This window comes from Metopolophium dirhodum, chromosome 2, assembly GCF_019925205.1.
Source record: "Metopolophium dirhodum isolate CAU chromosome 2, ASM1992520v1, whole genome shotgun sequence".
NCBI classification, from domain to species: Eukaryota; Metazoa; Arthropoda; class Insecta; order Hemiptera; family Aphididae; genus Metopolophium; species Metopolophium dirhodum.
In genome coordinates this window covers 20523100-20547108 of record NC_083561.1, presented here as the reverse complement: position 1 = coordinate 20547108, position 24009 = coordinate 20523100, and the positions used below count along the sequence as shown (strand labels likewise).

Sequence of the window (24009 nt, the reverse complement as noted above, 5' to 3'; positions counted from 1 at the left end):
CCCACGCGCAACATAGACAAAACGCACTAACGCATTAGAATTATTTTTTCTATGTTTTTAAGTAATCTTAGAATAAAATCCCCCATTACAAAAAATATAGAGAATAATATTTTTTAGGGAATGACATATCGATTTTATATTTTATTGTTATTTGACTTTGTATTCGACTTTCAAAATAAACAAAAAAAATTTGTAAATTTAAATTATGTTTAAATTGTTTAGAGACAATATTTAGACAAATCTATATGTAATTTCTTCAAAAATATTATTTTCTATCTTTTTTGTTATAGGTGATTTTACTCTAAGATTACTTAAAATATTGTAATGTTGTTACCTAAGAATAGTAAATTATCAATTAATTTATCAAAATACTAATAAATAATCACTATTTTCTTGGATTACAAGTAATACCTACGTCCTACATAATATAATATTATTTTATTTTGTAATTATCGATATAGGTAGGTGCATTAATATTCAATAGATATTATTATATTAAACACAAATATCACTATTGATATTTGTTTTATCATGTTTTATAATATTAGACATTTATATCATATTATTATTGACGATCAATATTCGATATTATCCGTTTCCGTTATACACACGAAGTCGCTTGCACTACACATAATAAATAATAATAATAATATTATTCTAGTAGTATAATTTATTCTACAATGTGGGTAATCTTTGTAAACAACTTGTGCATGCGCGCGCACGCGTTCCCGTTTGTGTGTGTTTGTATGAAGCGATGACCTTCTCAGCGTCTACAAAAATAGTCTCCACTCAGTCCACTCTACATAGTGGCACAGACGCACACTCCTCAGTAAGTCAGTAGTCAGTCCTCACTAATCAGTCGTTTGCTCAATGTCAACCGGCACGCCGTTCAGTTAACAGATTCTTTGCAACAAATTTCAACGGAAATAACAATACGGTTTTCGTCGTCGATCCTAAGGTAAAAACAAGAGCGATTTTTTCGGTTTATTTCCTCCCTCCCCCTTTTATCAAACCGTTGACTTACCGCTTATGCGTGACGCTGGAATGGTGCTCAGGTGATGGTGTGACCTATGTGGCTATGTCTATACTTGATTTTATTCCAATATTTGTATGACACAATAACTAAGAAACGAGGGAACAATTTAAGGCAACAACTGATGAGGTTTTTTTTTAGGATTTTTCCACTAATGTACACTCATCTCAATATTATATTATGTACAACTATTGTAACTAATTGTACAATATAAGAATGAATATTACAATAAAATGGATTTAATATTATATAATATACTCCGATGTTTACGTTTATACGTTCTATAAGGAGTCGAATTGATGATAATTATTATAATAATCTATTTGTAAATTGCCGCAATCACTAAATTCACTGCGGAAAATCATACTAAGTCATAGTTATATGAGGTATATATTATAATATTTTACTACATGTATAGTGTATACCGTATACAACATGTACATACTGTAAATTTACTTAAGTAGAATGTTAATAATAACGAAACATATTATAATATAATATAATACAATAGGTATATAATGTTATTAAATATAATATGATAAAATATACGACGAACGATGTGAAACGACGAGTATTCGCGATTTACCAACAAATATTGCATCGAATAAATAATTTATTAAGTTTATTAACTATTACAAATTCCGCATGCTTTGGCCGTGAATGCACTCCCGCGCCACAGTGACCTTCATCACAGTCGAGTGGTGTTGGGTAATATTATAATAACATAATATTATATAGTATTCAAAATAGGTATAACATCGATTTAGTATTGTTATTGTAATATGCTACTGAACTGATTTTAATTAACAACGGTTTCATACACGAATATCATACTCCATTATTGTTTAATCTAGTGTATCCGAAAGTTTTCGATGTCGCGCATCCTAGGGGGTTCGCGGAAGACGAAGATCCAAAGATGTATAGTAATAGTATAGTAATACATTGTAGCTATACTCTACAGATATAATTTATGGTAAGGGTGGAGGGGTCGAATATTGAATAATTAAAGACTGTAAACTATTGCAAAGTTTTTTTTTTATGCGTAATCGACGTTAAATAAATGCTTGGGTAGGTATATATATTATAAATTAATTTAAATAGGTTAATAGTTTATTAATTAATAATTATCGTTACCTACTGTATTTCTTTATGTATACTTACTGTTTGTTTGAGGCACACATTTTTTCTTTTTTTTGTGTGTGTGAGAGGTGTGAATTTTTATTTTTATAAATGTGTGGTGAGAGCAAAAAGTTTGGGAAAAACTTTTAATTGAATGTAGATATTTTCATATTATCAGTATAAACATACATTGTATTCGGAAAAAATGAACGGACAGTACGTAACACTCATTGTTTGAGCAGACAATATCACATATTCATATAAATTACAATCACATTATAATAGGTATAATAAGTTATAAGTAATAACCATACACATATTTATTGATAGCCATAGGTCGCAGAACAATGTTTCATGATACCATGAAGCTATATTTAAAAGTGTATTTTCTCATTACTGGATATAAATGCAAATTTGAGTACCTATATTAGAAAAATTTAAGTTCATATTTTGCAATTTTTCGATATAGCATAAAGTTAGTGTCAAATGAGTTTGGACAAAAAAAAACATTTGGAAAACTGCTGCGATAACATCTTGCCACAAACTTATGTATAGGAAATTAACTTTAGTTGCCCATAGACCTTATACCTACCTAGTATAGTACCATACTACCATAGTCTACTTTTTTGCTTAAAACACGAGTAATGTTTTTTTGGTGCTAAATTGAAAAATTATATATTAAGTACCGAACGAGATATCAATGATCCATCTAAACGCTGTATGAACTATTTTAGAAGCTTTTTCACTGTCTAAAAATGAAAAAAAATGTAAATAAGAATATAGTAATATTAATATCATTACAGCATAACCTATATACTTAATTTCTCGAAAAATCTAAAACCCATAGGAACGTAAAATTAATTACAATATCTACGAGTCACTGTCACACTCAAAATTCGCAAACCAGCTAATTTTAAATTCTGTAAATTTTAAACGATTATGTGCTATAAGTTTATGCGCTCTGCTCTAGGTTGCCGTACCTATATGGTGATGTAACAAATTATGACAATATAGGCGATATATATAAACTAAATTGAGACGATTATATTGTACTTAATGGCTAAATGTTATTTTTATGTTTGTGGCCAAAGATAATAATTGTAAACCAAAGTGGACATCAATAATATTATATCGCATACAAAATGACTATACATATTATTTTATGCATACTAAATAATGCTTATAATTCTCTTATAATAATATATTATTACGAAATTATATTGTTTCATTAAACTGTTGTGCGGGCGGCGTTCGATAAATGCCTCCGATAACCTATATATTATAATATATACATCTATATGATAGTTAAACGATTCCTATTTAAATGAAAATCCATTCGGAATATCAGAGTTTAATAAACACATTCCGATAGAATTATTATCAGAAAATCGAACTTGTATGTAATACATAGTGGCAGTGATGTAAACACTTTATGATATAAAATGCGTATAATCTACGTGTTCATTGTACAGAATGATTATTTTAATACCATACATTGATCGATCATCGGTATATTTATCTAGGCGTATTATGTATATTTTAATATTAAAGATTTTACATATGTTTTCATATATATATTTGGATATACCTATGCCTATAACTATATAAGTAAAACTTAATGGTGTCTTAAATCTTAAAGGCCAACTAACCAATCATTAAAATTAAAAATACATATAACATTATACATACTTTTAAACTCAGAATTATTTTTTTCTTTTCTACGAAATTAAGTTTAAAAATGTGAATTTTCCTGAAAATTAATAAATATGGTTAGATACATTGACTGGTTCACCCAGTGCGCCCTGGATTACTACCTATGTGGTTTGTGTGATGTGTTTGTATGTGTGCGGTATATAGGTACACCTATACCTATAGCAGTATAGCCTTTTTCTTATCAAGTTTGAACCGACACGCCGTGGGTACCTACTACTTTCGTATTACTTCCGCGCTGCCAAACCAAAAGTCTATAAGTTGCTGTAAATCACTAATCTCACTCTCAAACAGTGGTGTCATTCGGAGCATTTGCCCCAGACTAGTATTTACATAAGTATTTACTTAAGTCGGCACATTTACCACCCCCCTCCGTTAACCTCTATGGCACTACGCTATGAGAATCTGAGTGAAAAAGATTTTGAGTCGGAAAAGCAGTGAAAAATTGCCCTAGTCTTATAAAAACTGAAATGACGCCACTGCTCTCAAGTAATTACTGCGTTATATTGTACTATGCATTTTGGACCATATTATCATTAATTTATTCTGTGATATGTTATTGTGGATATAGACTATAGTGTTTACAAAATTGTTATCAACAAAAACGTCTACTAAATTATTATTACAAACACACTGCACTGACATCCTTATATTATTATATAATAGTCGTTAAATCGTGGATTGTATTATATACGTGTACAATTTATGTATTATTACTCCAATGCGATAAGCCACATACATTATAGTATGGTTGTAGTATTCAAGAACTTAATAACTTATATTGTGTACTTGGAATAGAAAACAATAATTTGTTAACAATAAATATTTACTAAAAATATTTATGTTTAGAATTTAATCTTAGGTCTAGGTAATGTAAAATATAGAATAAAATATATACTTGCTTCCGCGTATATACGCGTCACGATTGAATCATCACTAATACTCCGCAGACCGCAATAATACTCTGTAGGTACCTAGTGACTACCTACAACTGTTGTAATTTGGCTTGTATTAGAAAAACAAAAAATATTTTTAATATGGAAAAGTTATTTCAGTGAATATTCTCAGTGTCAGATCTAAGGCATTTGACGCCCGGGACTAATTAAAATGTAGCGCCATTACATTGTATTAGCTACGGGGGACAAGGTTTGCGGGTTGTCAACACAAAACAAAATTTTTAAGCAGGTACACATCAAAAGTATATTTTTATATTACAAATATTTTTTATTTAAATTTTTTTTTTAGATGTTTAAAACTTGTTTTAAATATCTCAACCTTGATTAAACTCATTACATTTAAGTATTCAACTATAAATATATAATTTATTTTGACAGCTGTAAAAATTGCTTACCGTTGGTTTCTGTTTCTGTAATATTCCCATCCATATCTGAATCATGATTCACATCATTAGTTGATACCGTTTTTGTTTCAAATAATTTATAACGTACGATCTCTGTAGAAATAACGTTATATTTATTTTGTTTATTTTATTTTTTTTAGATGTTTAAAACATGTTTTAAATATCTCAACCTTGATTAAACTCATTACATTTAAGTATTTAACTATAAATATATATAATTTATTTTGACAGCTGAAAAAATTGCTTACCGTTAGTTTCTGTTTTTGAAAAGAAATTTACGATCTTAGGTAGTTTTTGTACATTTTTTTCAAGTTCCAATTTTCTTTTTCTATTAGGAGCTCCACTAAGCTTTTTTTTTGAATTCATTATCTTTTTTTTTTTGGTAAAGAAATGTTAAAATAAAAAAAAATTGTAGAGTTGAAATGAATCTGACAACAACTGTCGACTATTCGACATGAATAAATGAACAATAAAAATATTATCGTACATTCCAACATTGTAAATACCTATTATGGGCGACGAGGTGGCCGAGCGGTCTAACGCGACGGATTCGGCACAGCCGGTCCGAGTTCGATCCTCGACCACTGGGCGGCATTTTTCTCCGTGCAAGTCACGGTGTCCGGAGAACAAGTGCCGCCATCCCCCCACCCCGGGGCACGGCAGAAACCTACGGGTGCCCCATTAGAAATTCTGCCAAACACAACACACGTGTATCAACCTACCCAATATAAAAAACCTACAGTGCCCTCCCCACACCCAATGGCCTATGTTGCCGCGGGTTACCCAATTAAAAAAAAAAAATACCTATTATAAAACCTATGCATTTATCGTCGATCGCCAGTTTAGGTTTTCTCCGAAACTGACTGATAATGATTAGGCAGCTATAAATATAAAATATGTCAACACCGGACCAAAGTATAAACAAAAGATAAACGTATATTCGAATATCTAATATTATTTGTTCTGTTTAAATAAATAGTATTATAATTTATACATATTTTATGAGATATTTTTAGCTTCTTTTTTTATTTTTCATAATCTTAAGAGCGCCCTGATACCAACAGCGCCCGGGGAAAGAATACCCACTTGCCCCCCTAGATCCGGCACTGAATATTCTATAGAGTAGATTTTAATTACGCAAGAATACATTATATTGTGCACAAAACGACAAAACACGATCCGAAAGAATGACGGTTGAAATTCGAATAAATTGAGAAATTAAAAGACCGGCAGTCGGCAACTTATATTTGTAAACTATTATATAGGCAATAATATGTACATTATGTACATTCAGTATTCATACGTGCTTTGGGGGTAGGTATTGTTCGCAGACTGTTGTCTGTTAAGTGTTAGGGTACCTAACATGACGTATGTTCTACGATAGTATAATAACCTTGCAGGGTACGCGTCGTAGTTAAACATATTTTAACAAAATATATTGTACATATGTCCTATACACTGCAGTCTGCAGTTATCACTTATCATACTTTCGGAGCACTGAAAAGTGATAAACTACCTAGTGTAAACGTCGAAAAGTTTTTCCGACCGAGATAGTACCTTATATATAGGAAATTCAATGTACATACAAGTTCTGTATACAGACGGCAACAGGATAATACGTCATGTACGCCGCACGGTCCTGGACATTCCGAACTCCTGACTCACTTTTTACTAACTACTCATCTAAATCATCTAACACGTGCCCTAGATACCTTTATTTTTATTTATTAATTTGTTTTCCGGGTATAGGAAGCTTCCTTGCTCATCACTCCTCGTCTGAATTATAGGTATGTCACTTAAACTTGGATATTTATTTGGTTTTTTTTCTATTATTTTCTATTCTTGTTATTAAGAGGACGTCGTACTCGCATATTATAACTAAACTTAAACTATTATAACCGTTTAACTAACGCTGTATAATATACCAAAATGTACGTCCAGCAGTTTCAACTTTGCATTGTCATCTTAAATGTTAGAGTGAATTGACCTATATTAACAAAATTAAATGTAAAAACATTATCTGTGTTCTCTCTTTGGGTTGTACGAAATTTTAGTTTTCAAGTAAATTATGAGCATTTTCAAATATATACTATTTTACATACCTACTCACTTAAAAATTAAAAATCGTAAAAATAAACGAGACCATATTCAAGCCAACAACACAAAACTGGAAATGCTGGACACACATTTTTATGGTATTATTATGCGTTAGTAAGACCATAAAGAAAACACGTACCTATATAGAATTTACTGATACGCATATTAGTGTAGGTACCTATTATATAATATATATATATTATATACATTGAGGTATACAACGTTATATAATTTATGTAAACAATAATACATGCACGTACTACAGTTAACAGTTTTTTTTAAAATGCAACCAAAACGAGTTAAAATGGTATTTTATATAAGCTAATTTTTTTAAAATAAAGCCGTGATAAATTATCGAATGGACGATAAAGTAATGTACCTATAGCTAAAAAAAAAATCGTTGTACGAATATCTTAAAATATTAAGGATAAAAATTAAAAATGCATACTATTTATATGACCTAGATTCAATGATTTGTAAATTATTTCATTATAATTACGTGTCGCTATCTAATTGAAATTTGATCTCTAGCAGTTTTGGGCCTGCACGTAAACTGTTTTTGATCAAATATATGCCTATAGGAAAAACTTTCACGCCTCGTATAGTGATCAGATTTTGATATTTTTTTTTGGAAAGAGGTGTTTTTGTAGGGCGCATTGAACTTGTATTTTACTTTAATAATATGACCTTTTTTCACAAGTTTTTATTATTTTTATGTCTGTTTTAAGTCAAATACGCGCTGTAGAAAATATAATAATCCTCTTTCTAACGAAATCATATTAGACCACTCTTCGATGCGTGAGAGTTTTTCCTGTAAAGCGTGTTTTGAGCAAAAAATCATGTTTTTCATTTTTAGTCGGCGGTGTAGCCTTTGATACTATCACACTAATCACTATAATCATCACTAATTCAAATGCCATGCGCGGCAGCAACGAAATTGCATATTCCCTAAATATTTCCCAACATTAAAAACACACGAGCAGGAGATGCCTTAAGAGGGCGTTACACCCACATGCGTTCTCTCTGTCTTAGAAAACGCATAACATGGGAAATTGAACCCTCAGCAGATCACACATAGCTCTGTTGGTTTCAAAATTAGAGTGAATAATTGACCTCTATACAATTTAAAAGTAAGAATATTATCTAGTGAACTTCATAGGGTTTTTTATATTTTAATTTTAAAGCAAGTTATATGAGTATTTTAAAATTGTAAATTGTTTGTGCATTTTAAAATACTCACAACTTGCTTCAAAATTAAAATCTAAAAAAACCTATTAGGTTTACTAGATAATAGTGATTAATACCTATTATAGTGATCATTAATAGTGATTAATAGTTTTATCAAAAACACTGTGGCAATGTGGCTTATAATTAACCGAACTATCTATTAAGGAAAAAAATTTACAATCGACTCTTGCAGGTGACCAGTTTATTTTTCTTTTATCTTTATTGCTTCATCCGTCATCGTGCGAGTTCTGGTTGAACGTTAACGACTTGCTTGACTGCAGCATCGCCTTTAAAATATTATATGTTAATATTATATGGGTATAGGTACCCATTATATAACCCGTGTAAATATATAATAATTGTATAGGTGACAAAAAACATACTATCAGTCGCATAAAATAAAAATTTAAAAACCGTAAATGTTGCGATCGGCGGCGGACCGACGATGCAGGTTTTTCACATTTTGCGGTAATATATTATTATAATATTATAGACTAAATAAATCCGTAACAACAATAATAATATTATCAATTAATAATATACAATTATTGAATCGTTGACTGCAGAAAGGGGATAACTGATAAGTCCACTTTATATAGTTTTAGGAGGTACAAAAAACGTGTTATGTATAATAATGAACTAATATATTATAGTAGTTCTATTGTAATATCCGAGAGCTTTTTTTAAATGTTCAGGCGCTATCGGATTCGTCTCTTTTCTGCAGTACCTAAACAATGAATTTACGTGCGTGCGACAAGTGCTAAATCACGATAAAATGAAAATTTATATAAATGGACTCGTCCCCTTTCTGTGCTCAGTTGTCATATTATTATAATATAATAACAGACTGGCTATTAATGTTCCTATAATACGATAGTCGAACTCTAACATGTGTTATTATTGTGCTTTCGTATGTGCTTATAGATATAATAGCTAACCGCGTCCAGCGCTGCTGTCTCCCGGTACCAATTATACCACAACCGTGTTTGTATACCAACGTCCCGATGGCGCAACAGCCACAGTACGAGCCACCGGCGTTCGACTCCAACTGCATGACGCTCACGCGGTACGTGTTGGCCGAACAGAAAAAAGTTCCGTCGGCCACCGGAGATCTGTCCCAACTGTTGACCAGCATTCAGACGGCCGTCAAGGCGGTCAGCTCGGCCGTGCGCAGGGCCGGACTGACGCACCTGTAAGCATAATATAATATTTGACCTGTACATTTTTTTTCTACTTACCCAATGCTCAGTAAACTCAAATAGATAGATGGGTGTTATTATAGGTACCTATTTTCGAAAAGTTAATTTAAAAAAAAAAACTTTTTAACCCCGTGACGTTTTGAATTTACGTCGATTCAACATATTAATATTATTTTATTATCATTTATAATTTATAATAGTATAATACCAATTACTGACTTGAGTTAATTTTTTTAATCAAAACTTTCCCAAATTTGCATTAACGTGCTTCACCGATAACAATATAGGACCTATATTGAATATAGATTATAAGTTTATTATATGTATAGGTATGGCATGGATGGGTCCACGAACGTGCAGGGCGAAGACGTCAAGAAGCTGGACGTGCTCAGCAACGAACTGTTCATCAACATGTTGGCGTCGTCTTTTACGGTCCACATGATGGTCAGCGAAGAAAACGAGACTGTGATAGAGGTACGTCTTATCGCGTTATTGCTTTTATAATTATTGTTACTCTTTTTTAGTTTTATCACAGAATAGATTAAATTAAGTAATCTATTCTGTGGTTTTATGGTATGTATATGTGTTGGAGTAATTTCGTTTGTAAAGTTTGGCCTGTTTTTTTCCATAATTTGCAACTCGTTGTTATTTATTAATTTATAATTACTACCTATTTACTGTTGTTGGATGTAATAGGTAGAAATTATGTTAAAATACGGTATTTTTTATTTTATTACACTGTATTGAACCTTGCAGTATTTAGGTACCTTAAATCATCAGAAATTGAACACAGGCTATACAACTAATGACTAGGGCTTGGATTTTAAAGCATATTAAATAAAAAAAAAAGCAAAAAAAAGCATGACCAAAAATTAGCATGAATTAGTTATAACACTGAATAAAAATTGAAAAATTAATTTAAATTAAAAAAAAGAATTCACTACCATGTACCTATCTGACAAGGTAAGTGAAAAAGAAGAATATGTTTTTAATTCTGGCACCTACGAAACATTTTACTACTCAACACAATAATAATCCCAGTATCATAATATATTAAAATGTATTTATGATTTAAAATGTCTAATTTTTTTTTTCAGATTGAGACTGAAAAACGTGGTAAATACGTTGTGTGTTTCGACCCTCTGGACGGGTCGTCCAACATTGATTGTCTTGTGTCCATTGGTTCAATATTTGGAATATTCAAGTACTTATGGAACAATGCACTATTTTACAATTAAAAACTATACTAAGAAAATACCATATAGGTTCAATCCTTGTCCAATTATCATCATTAATCCCTCTTTTATACCATCAACTTTTTAATTTACTAGAGAAAAGAAACAAAAATAAATTTGTCCTTTTTACAGGAGGATCTACAAATATTTGGCTTAGATCTAGGCCCTCCATTATGCTCAGTATAAAAAAAAAACTATTTCATGCATAGGTATTATAAAATAAAATACTCAAATCTATGCTGGTTCAAATATAATATTCATGTCATACTTAACTCACAATCAATTGAGAATTAAGACATGTTTTTTCATTGATGGGGAGGGGGGTTCCTAGGATTTGGGGATTATAAAGGCTTAAAAAACAACATTTAAGAAAAAATCCTAGTCCAAACAATTGGACCTTGTTAGTACTTAGTGTTATGTCCATAATCGTTAAAACAATTAATGTATAATGTTGATTCTTGATGGTAATAAATTATTGTGATTCTCTTACGTTAGTATTTAGGCCTACTAAATGGTAAACAACTAATTAACAATTGACAACTTTAGATTAGTTCAATCAAGTTCCCTCTAACCAGGCACAGATCTAGAAACAAAAAAAGGGCTGTCTCTAACCTAGCCTAACCCACTAATGGGATAACGTGTAGAGAAAAACACATAACATATAACATTATATAAACAATAACTACAAAAACAATACATCTAATTTGCAGAAAAACTGATGAGAGCAATGAAACAAACGTGAACAATGCGTTTCAACCAGGCAGGAACATGGTGGCTGCAGGTTATGCACTTTATGGCAGCGCAACAATGATGGTTTTATCGTTAGGCAAAGGGAGCGGAGTCAATGGCTTCATGTTGGATCCGGTAAGTTGTCACAATAACACAATATAATATAATACATTTTTATATCATTGGAGTGTTTTTATTTAAACATGAATATCATAACAGTCGATTGGTGAATTTTTGTTGACTGAGAGTAACATTAAAATACCCAGCAAGGGAAACATTTACAGTATCAACGAAGGGTACTCACATTTGTGGGACAAATCCGTGACAGAGTATGTGAGGAGGAAAAAAGACCCAGAGGTAATTTTGTGTCTTTGTATTGTTATGCATTATAAACTATAAATTAAATTAAATATTGTTCTTTAAGTGTGGTAAACCATATGGTGCCAGGTATGTTGGCTCGATGGTTGCAGATGTACACCGGACATTGAAGTATGGAGGTATATTCATGTACCCGGCTACAAAACTATCACCAAACGGCAAGGTATAAATTTATAAAAAAAAACCATAATTAAGTAAATACTATATTTTATGTTGCTTTGTGATTTTAATCAACACAAAAATCAATTTTATATTACACTAGTTACGTCTATTATACGAAGGAAACCCAATGGCTTACATAATCGAAGAGGCAGGTGGAATAGCGAGCAATGGTAAGATACCAATATTGGACATACAACCCACAGCCTTACATCAGAGAAGCCCAATATTTTTAGGCTCCAAAGAAGATGTCAACGAATTGTTAGAAATATATCAATCATAAAGATTACATTATTTTGTTGTAAGAAATTTATTATATAAAAATGATTTAACAGTATACTGTTGTAAATTTTATAAAGTAATAAAAATTGTTATTTTCATTTCCTAACTATTGTAAATTGTCATACTATATAAAAATAATCAACACTGATGTTGATTATCAAGTAATTAAATGAATACATAATATTTGGGTAACCTAAAACACAATATTATGTTTTAAGATAAGATAAGAACACAAATGCTTAAGAACGAAGAGCTAAAAATTGATGGAACACTTCAAGGATATGAATGTCAAGATCTTGAGTGAAAAGTAATCCTTCTAGTGTACTGCTGTATTTCTGCACTTGTTCATGATGCTAAAAACAAAATAAAACAGGAATTTAATCAAAATGAAAAAAAACATTTGTATGTTTCATTTAAATATACTTATAACAATTAGAGGATTAAAGGAAGAAAATTGAAGTAGGTTATGGTTATTAAGGCTGAGGTTTATATTAAGCAAACAAATATTTAGAACAGAATTTTATTTCAAATACTAGTCATCAAATTTGACAAACGTTAAATATATTTTTAGATGTCATGGTTAAAATTTAAAACTAGCCATTTTTTATTGCTGGCACCTGATTGCATAACTAATAATAAGATCAACAGTACATGTTTATTGTTCATCAAACATTCAAATATCCAAATATTTTGTTAGTTGTTTAGAATTTTTGCAATTGCATGATTTTTAAAATAAACAAAATAAAAAACTAGTTAATTTTAAAAACGCAAGTTTATAACCTCACTAATTAATTAAAGGGTGGACAAGTGGGTACCGCTCTACTGTACAGTAGTTGTAATGGATGTGTTATATTTGAATACAATGATAAACAATTATATACAAAAAATGATTCTAAGCGGTTATCGAAGTCATTATTTTTTATTCGTTGCTATGGACACGCGTAATCCCATTTTAATCGGTTTTTTGTAATTTGACGGTAGTTTTTCTCGACGCTTTCTTAAACTACTTGGAATTTTAAATTTTGACCTCCCAAAAGTACCAACTAGGTTCACTTTTCAATCAGAAAAGATGCTGATCTCAAAAATCGAAGCATGATTACTATCCAAAATGTTGCTGACAGGCAGAAAAAAAACACATTATTGTAAAACCAAATACATTCTTTCGCTCCGCTCTGAATCTAAAATTGCATATTAAAACTTATTTTTTTTTTTCATTTATTTATTAACTTGCAGCAACTTAGGCGATTGGGTGGTTTTTAACTGTGGGGAGGGAATTGTAGGTTTAAACACGTGTGTTTGTTAGTTTGGGAGAATTTTCTAGTAGGCACCCGTAGGTATCTGCCATGTCCGGGTGGGAGATGGCGGCCTCTCTATTCAGACACCGTGATGACCTGAAGAGAAGTGCTGCCCGTGGCCAGATTTCAAACCGGCGACGGTGCGTGTCGCAACCGACGCCTTAGTCCGCTAGACCAACCCGTCCCCCTAAAACATATATTATTATTGATGTTCATTGATTATCTTAGCATTTTTTTTAAATTTCTAAGAGAATACAGTGGATTTCGCTAAATGTGGACACATTGGGACCAGACTCATTTGCCCACATTAAGCGTTTGGCAATATAACCGAAATTAGTTGGTAAGTATACATTAGAATTGGGACTAAACCATTTTGCCCATACATATTAATCGTTTCCCACATTAGGCAGAATCTGTATATAGAGAATATTTTAAGGTTTTTTAGAGTATAAATCTGGTCTTTAATAATTAATATGTAATGTTATACTTGTACTTTCGATACAAAATCTTATTAAGAATGTAAGAGCATTACATTTATTATGTGAACCCAGGAAAATATATGAAAAGTGAATTGTTATACTCACAGCTAAAAACACCTGTTGCAGTCGTCCAACAGTGTATTTGTACCAGTATGTGTCAAATGGTCTATCATCTGTATCACATTTTACTAAATGTTCAGATAATATCATTATGAATCTCTGAAATAACAAAATTAATTCCATTAATACCATACAATTTTCATTTTGTCATACGCATACCTGAAAAACAATCAAAAACAAATTTTTCTGATCAGCTTGTGCCATTTCTAATTTCTCCTCCATACGTTCCACCATCTCTTCGGTCACATTGTCATCTACGTCCATTGGAACACCTTGACCACCAAATGTTGTAGTTGTCGATTGTCGAGGTTTTGCCTCAGCCTTTTCTGTTTCTGTATCACTGTCGTCTGAACTATTTGATATCGCTGCTGTTGTACGCAACTTTTCTCTAGCTTCATTCAACTCTCTGGTCAATCGATCTACATGCCTGGACATCTTATTGATGGTCAATGACAATATCTCCCAAATATACAGCCTAAAAGATTGATAAATGTTAAAAATGTATCAATTAAAAGTAACTGAAGAAAAATGTAAGGGACTTATGAGAAGTGATCGCTAGTCAATGTTTTCAACAGTAATTACTAATTACCAAAACAAAATTGCACACTTTTTGAAATTTTTTTTATTATTTTGTCTAGGTGAAAAATACAATTAATCATTGTATATTATTCTGTCCAAAATTATTGTTATAAAGACATTTTAAATTATATATTTATTATGTATATCCTCACGTTAGGTTAGATGAAATGGTACAGAAATGGTACAATGCAGAATAGCCCTGGCACCAACAATGTTAAGCATCCATCCATTAAGAGGACACTACACAGATATTTGTTGTCTACGTTTTACAAGTGCATAACATAGCAAATTTACACTCAGCAGATCACGTTTAAATCGGTTAGTTTAAGAACTAGAGTGTATCTATCTATTATGAAACTTGATGGTAAGAACGTTATCTGTGTTTGTATGTGGGTTTTCACGATAGTTCAGTTTTTAAGTGAATGAATTATGAGCATTTTTAATTATTATATTATATACACATAACTTACTAAAAAATTGAACGATCGTAAAAAACCAACATACAAACACAGATAATGCTTATACCATCAAGTTTCATAATAGGTTAACTCACTCTAATTTTTAAACTAACAGAACTAAACTCGTTTTCCTGAGCGTAAATTTGCTATATTATGCACTTATAAGACGAAGACAACAAATTGCTGTGTAGTGTTCTCTTAATAGGACATGATAATCGCATGTGTTGTCTCCGTCTTGCAAGTGCGTAACATAGCAAATTGTACGCTTAGCAGAACACGTGTAGCTCCCTTGTTAAAAAATTCGAGTGAATAATATGAAAATATTATTATAAAATGTACAGATAAGATTATTATCTAGGCAATATCATGTTTTTTATTATATTTTAATTTTAAAGCGAGTTATGAGTATTTTAAGATGTACAAACAATTTACAATTTACAATTTAAAAATACTCATAACTCACTTTGAAATTAAAATATAATAAAAAGCATAATATGATAATGCCTAGATGATAATATTACCTCCAAATTGTATAAGAGGTCAATTCATTCTATTTTTTTAACAAAAGGCGCTACATATGTTCTGTTGAGCGTAAAATTTTAATATTACGCACTTGTAAGACGGAGACAACCCATGCAGGGGTATAACATCCCCTTAATCACCAGTGATCATTATTCAAAAATCAATCTATAAATAAATTACTTGGTAAACTCTGGAATCATGTCTTTTGAGAATATCCAATTTGCTACTGATGAGCATTCAATAATCTGCGTTTTCAACATTTTGTCTATGAGTACAGTTAACATTTGTTGATCTGCACTCCATAAATCAAATGTGCTTCTTAATATTTGCAATTGACCATCATCAGTTTCTCCTAAGGCCTACAATTTGAATTATATTTAATAACATGTATTATTAGGGTAAAAAAGTTGTTATTTTTTTGAATGCAAAAACTTTTCTGCACAGAAGAATGTTAATTAACAGTATTGGGTAGTAACGTAACAAAAGTAACGTGTTATGTAGTTTCATTTGAATTATTTTCAAGTAACGAAAATATAATAACCCAGCGTTGCCCGTGAAAAAAATTGTGATTAATTAACTTCTTTTGGGTGTATTTTGCTGTGCATAGGTATAGAAGCAAAATCATATTATATATTAATTTTTAGCCATCCCGCGTGGCGTTGCCCGTGAGTTTCGCTTATGGTTATGTGAACTGTATATTATCCGGTAGGCAATCTAGCCTATAGCAATCAATTTCCGCCGTAAATCTTAAGATCCCTGTTTAACCACCTCTTTAAACAAATATCAGAAAATCCTTTCTTTTTTCAAATCTTGATCATTAGAGGAACCACTAAGTATTCCAAATATCAAGTTTCTACATTTTGTATTTTAAAACCAATATTGTATATTTAATTAAGATATTGCTTGATAGATGGCGCCACTGTTATATTCTTACAACCCCTTGTTTTCCCCTTTAGGGATTGAATTTCCTTTCTTAAGGACGCTAACGTCATAATGGCTATCTATGCCAAATTTCAACCAGATCCGTCCAGTGGTTCTGGCTAGGCGATGATGAATCACTCAGGAAAAGTCATTTTATATATATAGTTATAGTTTTGTAGTGTTTTTTTAGAACCTATTGCGAATTGAAAAATAATTATAATACTATACTTTGTTTAAAATGAGATCTTTACCCGGGGGCGACCAGTTTTCGTTCCGCGACAGTCAGTCACCATCCCCAAAGATGTGTGCCACGAAACAAAACCACGCTCGTGCGCACAACTCGGCTGTCGGGTAATATTTTGAACAGAGTATATAAAATGTGCCTTAAATATGTCTAATGAAGGTATAAGTTAACCCAATATAATATAATATAAATATTTAATTTTAAATCGCTACAATTCAGTTTTCAATGATTTTGACATATCTACTTGCACTGTTAATTACAGGTTAAGTTAATTCAATTTATTATTTTATTTTATTTTTCTAAATATGACAATAGGAACGTTTCCTAAGAATATCTAGCGTGGGCTGTTGTTATTATATTTTATACATTCCTATTAACTATTAATTTCTAAAAACCATACCTTAACACTATTAACACTTAGGGCCCGTTTTACAATCGTTAAACTAAGGTTGAACTACCGAATTCAGCTGGTAAAATCAGTGGGTTAGGCGTAACCGAGGTTTAAACTATGATTGTAAAACGAGCCCTTAGTCGTCATATTAATGCAGTACACCTATACAATTTATTTTTCTTTATTACTGTTATTTAATTTTAATATTCTAAAGAATTCAAACTATACAAAAGCTATTCAATTATAATACCTATTACTATAATATATACAATTCACATTAGTATAATATTATTTTTCTGATAGGTATTGATATGTATTGATAAATGATAAATTAAAATATTTACATTGCAGTATTTTAAATTACTAGCTGGACATAACAATGTGTTGCTATTGCTAGGTTTTAGTGATTATGCGAGCCGTATATTATCATGTAGGCAATCTATTTGCGGTAGGTTACGGACCCCGCGCGGTGTGTGATAATAACTTGATAATAATAATTATTATTAAAAACAATAGCAACCATTTATAAACAATGATAATAATTTCAAATCCCTGTTTGAAAATATCCCCGGGTTGGACCTCTTATTTACTTTTTTTGAGACAAAATGTATCAAGGTCTAATCTATCTCTGTATTAAATTTCATCGCAATCAAATGATGAACGGTTTAGGAATGTATACATATATTCTATAGGACATAGTCAGACACGAACATTTTTTGTCTTTTATATGTATAAAGTATACCCATTTGCCCCTTTATAAGAAACGGCTTATTTGTATAATATATAATATTTAATAACACAATTGAGAGCTGTTATCCCATATTCGGTGTCGATTCATCAGCCAACAGTCGTATCGTGTATTTGTATGTATCTTTTTTTTTTTTTATATATATCTTTCTCAAATTATACCTTTTTATACTATAGAGTATTTTTAGTTAGATTGCTTGTAAAATGATAGTAAATTGCTTAGATGTTAAAAAAATTAGCTTTTTTTTGTAATGAGAAAATAGGTAATGTAGTTACTTTTCTACTTGAAGAGTAAAGTAATTTAACTAGCATAACGAGTAAAGTAACTTAGTTACTTTTTAAAAGTAACTAACTCAACACTGGATATAGAGTATAGATCATATGAATATATAAATGTTTACCTTAAATACACTAATGAATTTTGTGATTGCTGCAAAAGCATGTGAAAATGACTTGCTGGCTATGAACAATAATGTTTGTACAAAAGCATCAACTTTTGTTGGATTTGAGATGCCAATGTCTGCTGGCTCCAAAATTTCTCCATTTTCCGACATTAATGGTTCTTTTAATATTTCAATTATATCTTCGGGAGTTGTCTTATTACGTATTTTAGTAAGTAATGTGTTTGATAAAAATTGACCAGGTAATGCTGAACAAATAAATAAAATTATTATTTTTAATATTGTAATACAACCAGAATTTGATATCTTACTGGACTTTTCAATTGCGTATTTAAACTTTGGTTCCGGTTTCTCGGGTAATAAAGGTTCAAAATCTGGTGGCACAATATCACGCATACGCTCATAAAATGATAATCTAAAAATAACCAAGGCAATTTGAATTCTTAATTATTGTCACAATATTGATTAAGATATGTATACCTCATGGCTTTCTGAAGAACTTCACGCACAAACTTTGGTTTTGGATGTTCTGGATCCAAGGCCAAGCAATCTGCCCACTCTTGCCAGGACCAACTGAATTTGAAATTACTTAAATGGTATGCAAACCATGATACAAACCTAAATTACACATTTGTTCATTAAAAAGTTGAGAATAATAATCAGTAACAATATGACATACCTATCAAAAGCACAGACATGCATAGATTCTATACGGGAGTATAATATTTCTGTTGTCTGAGCCAACACAAGTGGCATTGTGTTAGTCGATAATTTGGATAATTCAATAAAGACTGACCCAAACATAACTTCTAAATACTTTGGTTTGGGCTGGTGGAACATCAAACTGAATACCACTTCAACAATACAATATTCTAGAGGTACTTTGTTTTTGTGTACAAAATTCATTAAATTAGTTGCACTAGAAATAATAAAATTAAATAAATTAAATTCATACATCCAAGTATTATATTTATTAAATATAGATGTGGATGTAATTTTTTGTTAATTATTACCATTCTTTTCTATTTTTGCATGACATATCAATTATCTGTTGTAGATGTTCCTCAACTAAAAATCGTTCAATGGAATGAGCGCCAGGCATAATGTGACCCTAAATGCATATAATATTGGTTTAAAATAAATTTAAATTATGTTGTTATTCAATATTCACTCACGTCAGTGACATCTGTATAATCAAACATTCGGTATACAACCCATGGCATTGGATATACACAAGCATTATGATGAGGAGGTGGCACAATGGGTGGCAAATTATGCTGAAGAGCTTCACACAAAACATTGTCAAACGTCAAGTAAGGTCTTGGTATAATGGTCTCAGTCCAACTGTCGTGTTTCAGTTTTTTAACCTGATTCCACAAGCATTCCAAGTACTCTTCCTGGGGATGAGGTACATCTGTGGACCAAATCCGCAGCATATTAACATGCTTTTTTGGACGTTTATTCAAATATACCTCAATTGTTGTCAACAACATTTCAAGAGGTGATTCTCTTTTCTCATATAGTTCTCTACCAACCCAAGGTAAACATGACATAACAGCATAACAGTACCTGTTACAAACAAATATATCAACTGTTGGATAATAATTTTCAACTAAGCATTCTTTTACTTACCAGTCTTTGCGTACATTAGGAACTCCATCTTCTTTAGTAACATCTAATAAACTACCCATTAATTGTACAAATGAACTAGCTGACACAACATGACAATTCACCAAATCACCAATGAAACGTAGAACTACTCTGGCTTCATTCCAAGAATTATTTTTTAAACTATCTTTGAAAGAACGTACAATGTTTTCTACAAACTAAATATTTAAAAAAAAAAAATGTTTATGATTATTATCACTAACATAATAAAGTAATACCTACAATAAGAAAATTGGGTATTGGTTTGTTATATCCCAGCCCGGGCGTGTGAAAACGTCTTGCCAGTAATATATTTCAAAAAAAGTGTGTAATGATATTAATATTATTATATTAATACTAATTAAAGTTTCCAGAATTTAAATTGAGTACTTGTGTTAACAATTTTTTTAAATTAATGTCAATAATAATATAAATAATATAAATCTGTAAATTTAATGACAACGAATAAAAACGTACCAAGACTGTAGGGATTATTGTTATGCCGTTTGATCAGTATATAGGTTTAATTATTGGTGTTTTTAATAAACCCATAGCGAGGCTATAAGGATTTCACGCTCTCGGGTAGAGCTATAACAAACCAGTACCGAATATTGTACCTTATTATTATACTAAGTTCACTTACTTCACCACCAAAATTGTAATTTTTAGCATTTAATAAGCCAACTAATGTTGAATAAATTGTACACTTTTCTGGCATATTAACTGCACATTCTACTAATAATTTGAGTACTTTTTTTTTAAAGTTTTGTATATCACCATCGAGTACACTAGCCAAACCTTCTAAATTACTTTCTATTGTGCTAGTAGTCTGTTCATAAAAATAAATAAATTATTAATAATATATTATAAAATAATTGATTAAACTAAATAATATACAACATTTTTTTAAAGATATTTAAATATTTTAAACAATTAAATTAATGAAATCATAACCAACAATAAAATAAAATTGTAGTTATTTCAATATTAGCCTAGCCTATATCCTATCCTATACCTAGGTAAAATGTATGTTTAGTAAAAAGAATTTTATTAATAATAAACAAAAATAATTACGTTTTCTCCAACTTTAAGAACAAGACTTTCTAATCTATCTTCTAAATCATTACTTTCGGAGCCACCACGACGACGTTTTTTATAGCCTCGATCAGCACCTAAAAATTATAGTAAAAATAAATAATTGTTAAATTAAATGATAAAACAACTTAAAGTTGTAAATACCAACTAATTACCTATTATACATAATTATAGTAGACTACAATAATTAACTTGGATATACATTATTACTTTTAATTACACAACTGTATACTGTGATTACCAAAGTAAGCAATATAAATACAGTTTAATTAAAAAAAACAGTTGATACTTTTTTATGAACATCAATATAAAATTTAAAATATCGGTTGTATACGTGTATGATAAGTATGAAATACATTAATTTGAATTATTTTTAATATAAATTACAAAAATTTACTTTATAAAAACCTACAAAAATTACTGATTAATGGCAGTAAAAGTGACAAAAAAAGTTGTATGAACTGATTTATTTTGATTTGGTTGAATACAATATTTAGTAGGTAAGTACCTAAACCAAGATAAATATTTTTAAAATCAAAGCTTCAAAATGTATTTGATTACTAGTTGATAATATATTCTGTGGAAATTACAGATAGGTAGAGTTTATACTAAATCATATCATCCAGGTTCTATTTAACTATTTTAGTGTCTTTTTCAAACAAAATATACATTAAATAATATTATTATACGCATAGTATGGACCAGTGACTATACAGTTACAGTACTGTGTTCTATGGACTAAAATGTATGACTACATATACTTACAAGTTACAATTAGTTATACGTCATAAAATAAACATTTTTCAGGATAAGTTGAATCCTCAATTTACAATTGTATAATGATTACTTAAAAATTGTTAGGTATGTACGATGACATTAAAAATTCGTAGGTACCTACTTTAAAATCATAGGTACAAGTATAATATATATAACGTTAAAAAAATTATATTTTCAACATTAGATTTATGGGACACAGCTGAATATCTATTGTTTGTTGAAACGTTGATATTGATACAATAACAACCCACAATGGTTAAGTTAACGTTTATTTACAGGCAAACGCATAATCGATCGTTTCAATTGAGTTTGAGTTATTTTTTTTTTTGAGAATTACACAATCAGTAAATACTAGTAAAACAAACTAGATGTAATGTTATAATAATTGTTTATTATTGTTATGGAATAAATCAGGTGTGGGCATTGTGAAAAGAAGCGGGTGACAAGTCGGTGACACTAGACCTGAATAATTATTCAATTGATAAGTTAGGTAACCTAATGTTTTATTTTTTTTTATCATTATTACCCAATTTTGTTGACGTGTAGTAAATCACGACCTCAAGTTTTCTCTAAGCGTCGCTGGGGTATGTAAGAAAAATTGAAAAACTTACCATACACATCTTCGTAACTGTCATGAACTCGACGGCGGCTCATGTTGGTTTAAGTCCGCAGTGCACGATCAGCCAGTAAAAATACGAAAAAATAATTCCGTAGATGAAACTTTGAACCTAATCTTGTACGGTTCTTGTACTTTGCGGTGAATTCAACTGAAATACTGAATACAAAATAGTAAATACTAAATAGTGAACAGTGAACACAGAATACACTAATACAGTAATTAATACTGAACACTGATTGGCGAACACAAACCGTAAACTATACCGACAAGCGACGATAACGAATTCGAATAGCTGCAAAATGGCCGACTATTATCATCTATTATCATTATTCTTTATCATGAATATCCCTTATCTTAAATTCAAAAACATGCATTTATTTCACGATTATTATTCCTTGTGATTTATTTGAATTTATTAATAATAACAGTTACTAATAAGCATGATTTAAAATATACTTCAGTAATACTATTATTTTAATTCATTCACTAATTTTTAGCAATTGATTAGTGCAATGAACACAATAAACATTATGGTTATAGCTATTCGCCACCAGATCACGCTAGCTACCCTTTGAGAGAGCTTACCGAAAACGATATTATCTTCTTTACATCGTGATCAATAAATTATCAACTTTTGAACATAGCCGAAAATAAACATGGTAAATTACCAAAATAGAATTATGACTATTGTGTATAATGAACATTTTAGGAATTAGTTTATACCGAATACCGATTACCGTCCATGGTCCATGTATCATATTCATTGTTCATTATTTTGTAATTTGTTCACCATATTGTGTCCATACTACTTAGGCACTTCGCATCTTTACGTCTTCACGAATCACGACTTGATCGCTTTTATAATAGTTAAATCTTGACATCTTGAATAATATTGTATATTATAAATACGGTTTTTCGATTGTTTTTTTTTTTATTAATTGGGTTTGTTATATTTTCTTATTTTTAAAAAGTGTTATTACACAAGTTAATAGGTAAATTTAATGAATCCAGATGACCAAGAATTTTCCTACAAGTAGAACGGCGGAGAAAAAAAAGGGTATTCGGTAAGTGTATATGTATAAACAATTTGAGTATTAAAATTATCATTCTTACATAGCCCAAAATGTTCGGGCATTGTACACAGTGCCCGGCATTGTTATACAATGCACAGATTTCCTACTTTGCC

At 30.5% G+C, this 24009-nt stretch overlaps 2 protein-coding genes across 3 annotated transcripts; one reads left to right on the top strand and one right to left on the bottom strand.

Moving 5' to 3' along the window:
* Nucleotides 1–788: 788 nt before the first annotated feature.
* Nucleotides 789–12634, top strand: LOC132938301 (fructose-1,6-bisphosphatase 1). Of its 2 annotated transcripts, XM_061005062.1 has the most exons (9): nucleotides 789–958; nucleotides 8914–9014; nucleotides 9471–9738; nucleotides 10075–10219; nucleotides 10843–10949; nucleotides 11691–11844; nucleotides 11929–12066; nucleotides 12134–12250; nucleotides 12350–12634. In XM_061005062.1, the coding sequence occupies exons 2-9, from the start codon at nucleotides 8966–8968 to the stop codon at nucleotides 12527–12529; spliced, it is 1158 nt and encodes a 385-aa protein (XP_060861045.1). In that variant the 5' UTR covers nucleotides 789–958; nucleotides 8914–8965; the 3' UTR covers nucleotides 12530–12634. The 2 variants fall into 2 exon arrangements, with proteins under 2 accessions (XP_060861045.1, XP_060861046.1); XM_061005063.1 differs by lacking the exon at nucleotides 8914–9014.
* LOC132938300 (nuclear cap-binding protein subunit 1) lies at nucleotides 12277–23088 on the bottom strand. The gene is made up of 14 exons (XM_061005061.1): nucleotides 22816–23088; nucleotides 21407–21504; nucleotides 20976–21161; nucleotides 20318–20511; nucleotides 19861–20254; nucleotides 19699–19796; nucleotides 19365–19604; nucleotides 19166–19303; nucleotides 18997–19100; nucleotides 18686–18933; nucleotides 16162–16340; nucleotides 14582–14897; nucleotides 14408–14521; nucleotides 12277–12881 (listed from the first exon to the last, which is right to left on the bottom strand). Exons 1-14 carry the CDS (start codon nucleotides 22856–22858, stop codon nucleotides 12768–12770), a joined length of 2466 nt encoding a protein of 821 aa, XP_060861044.1. The 5' UTR covers nucleotides 22859–23088; the 3' UTR covers nucleotides 12277–12767.
* Nucleotides 23089–24009: the final 921 nt, after the last annotated feature.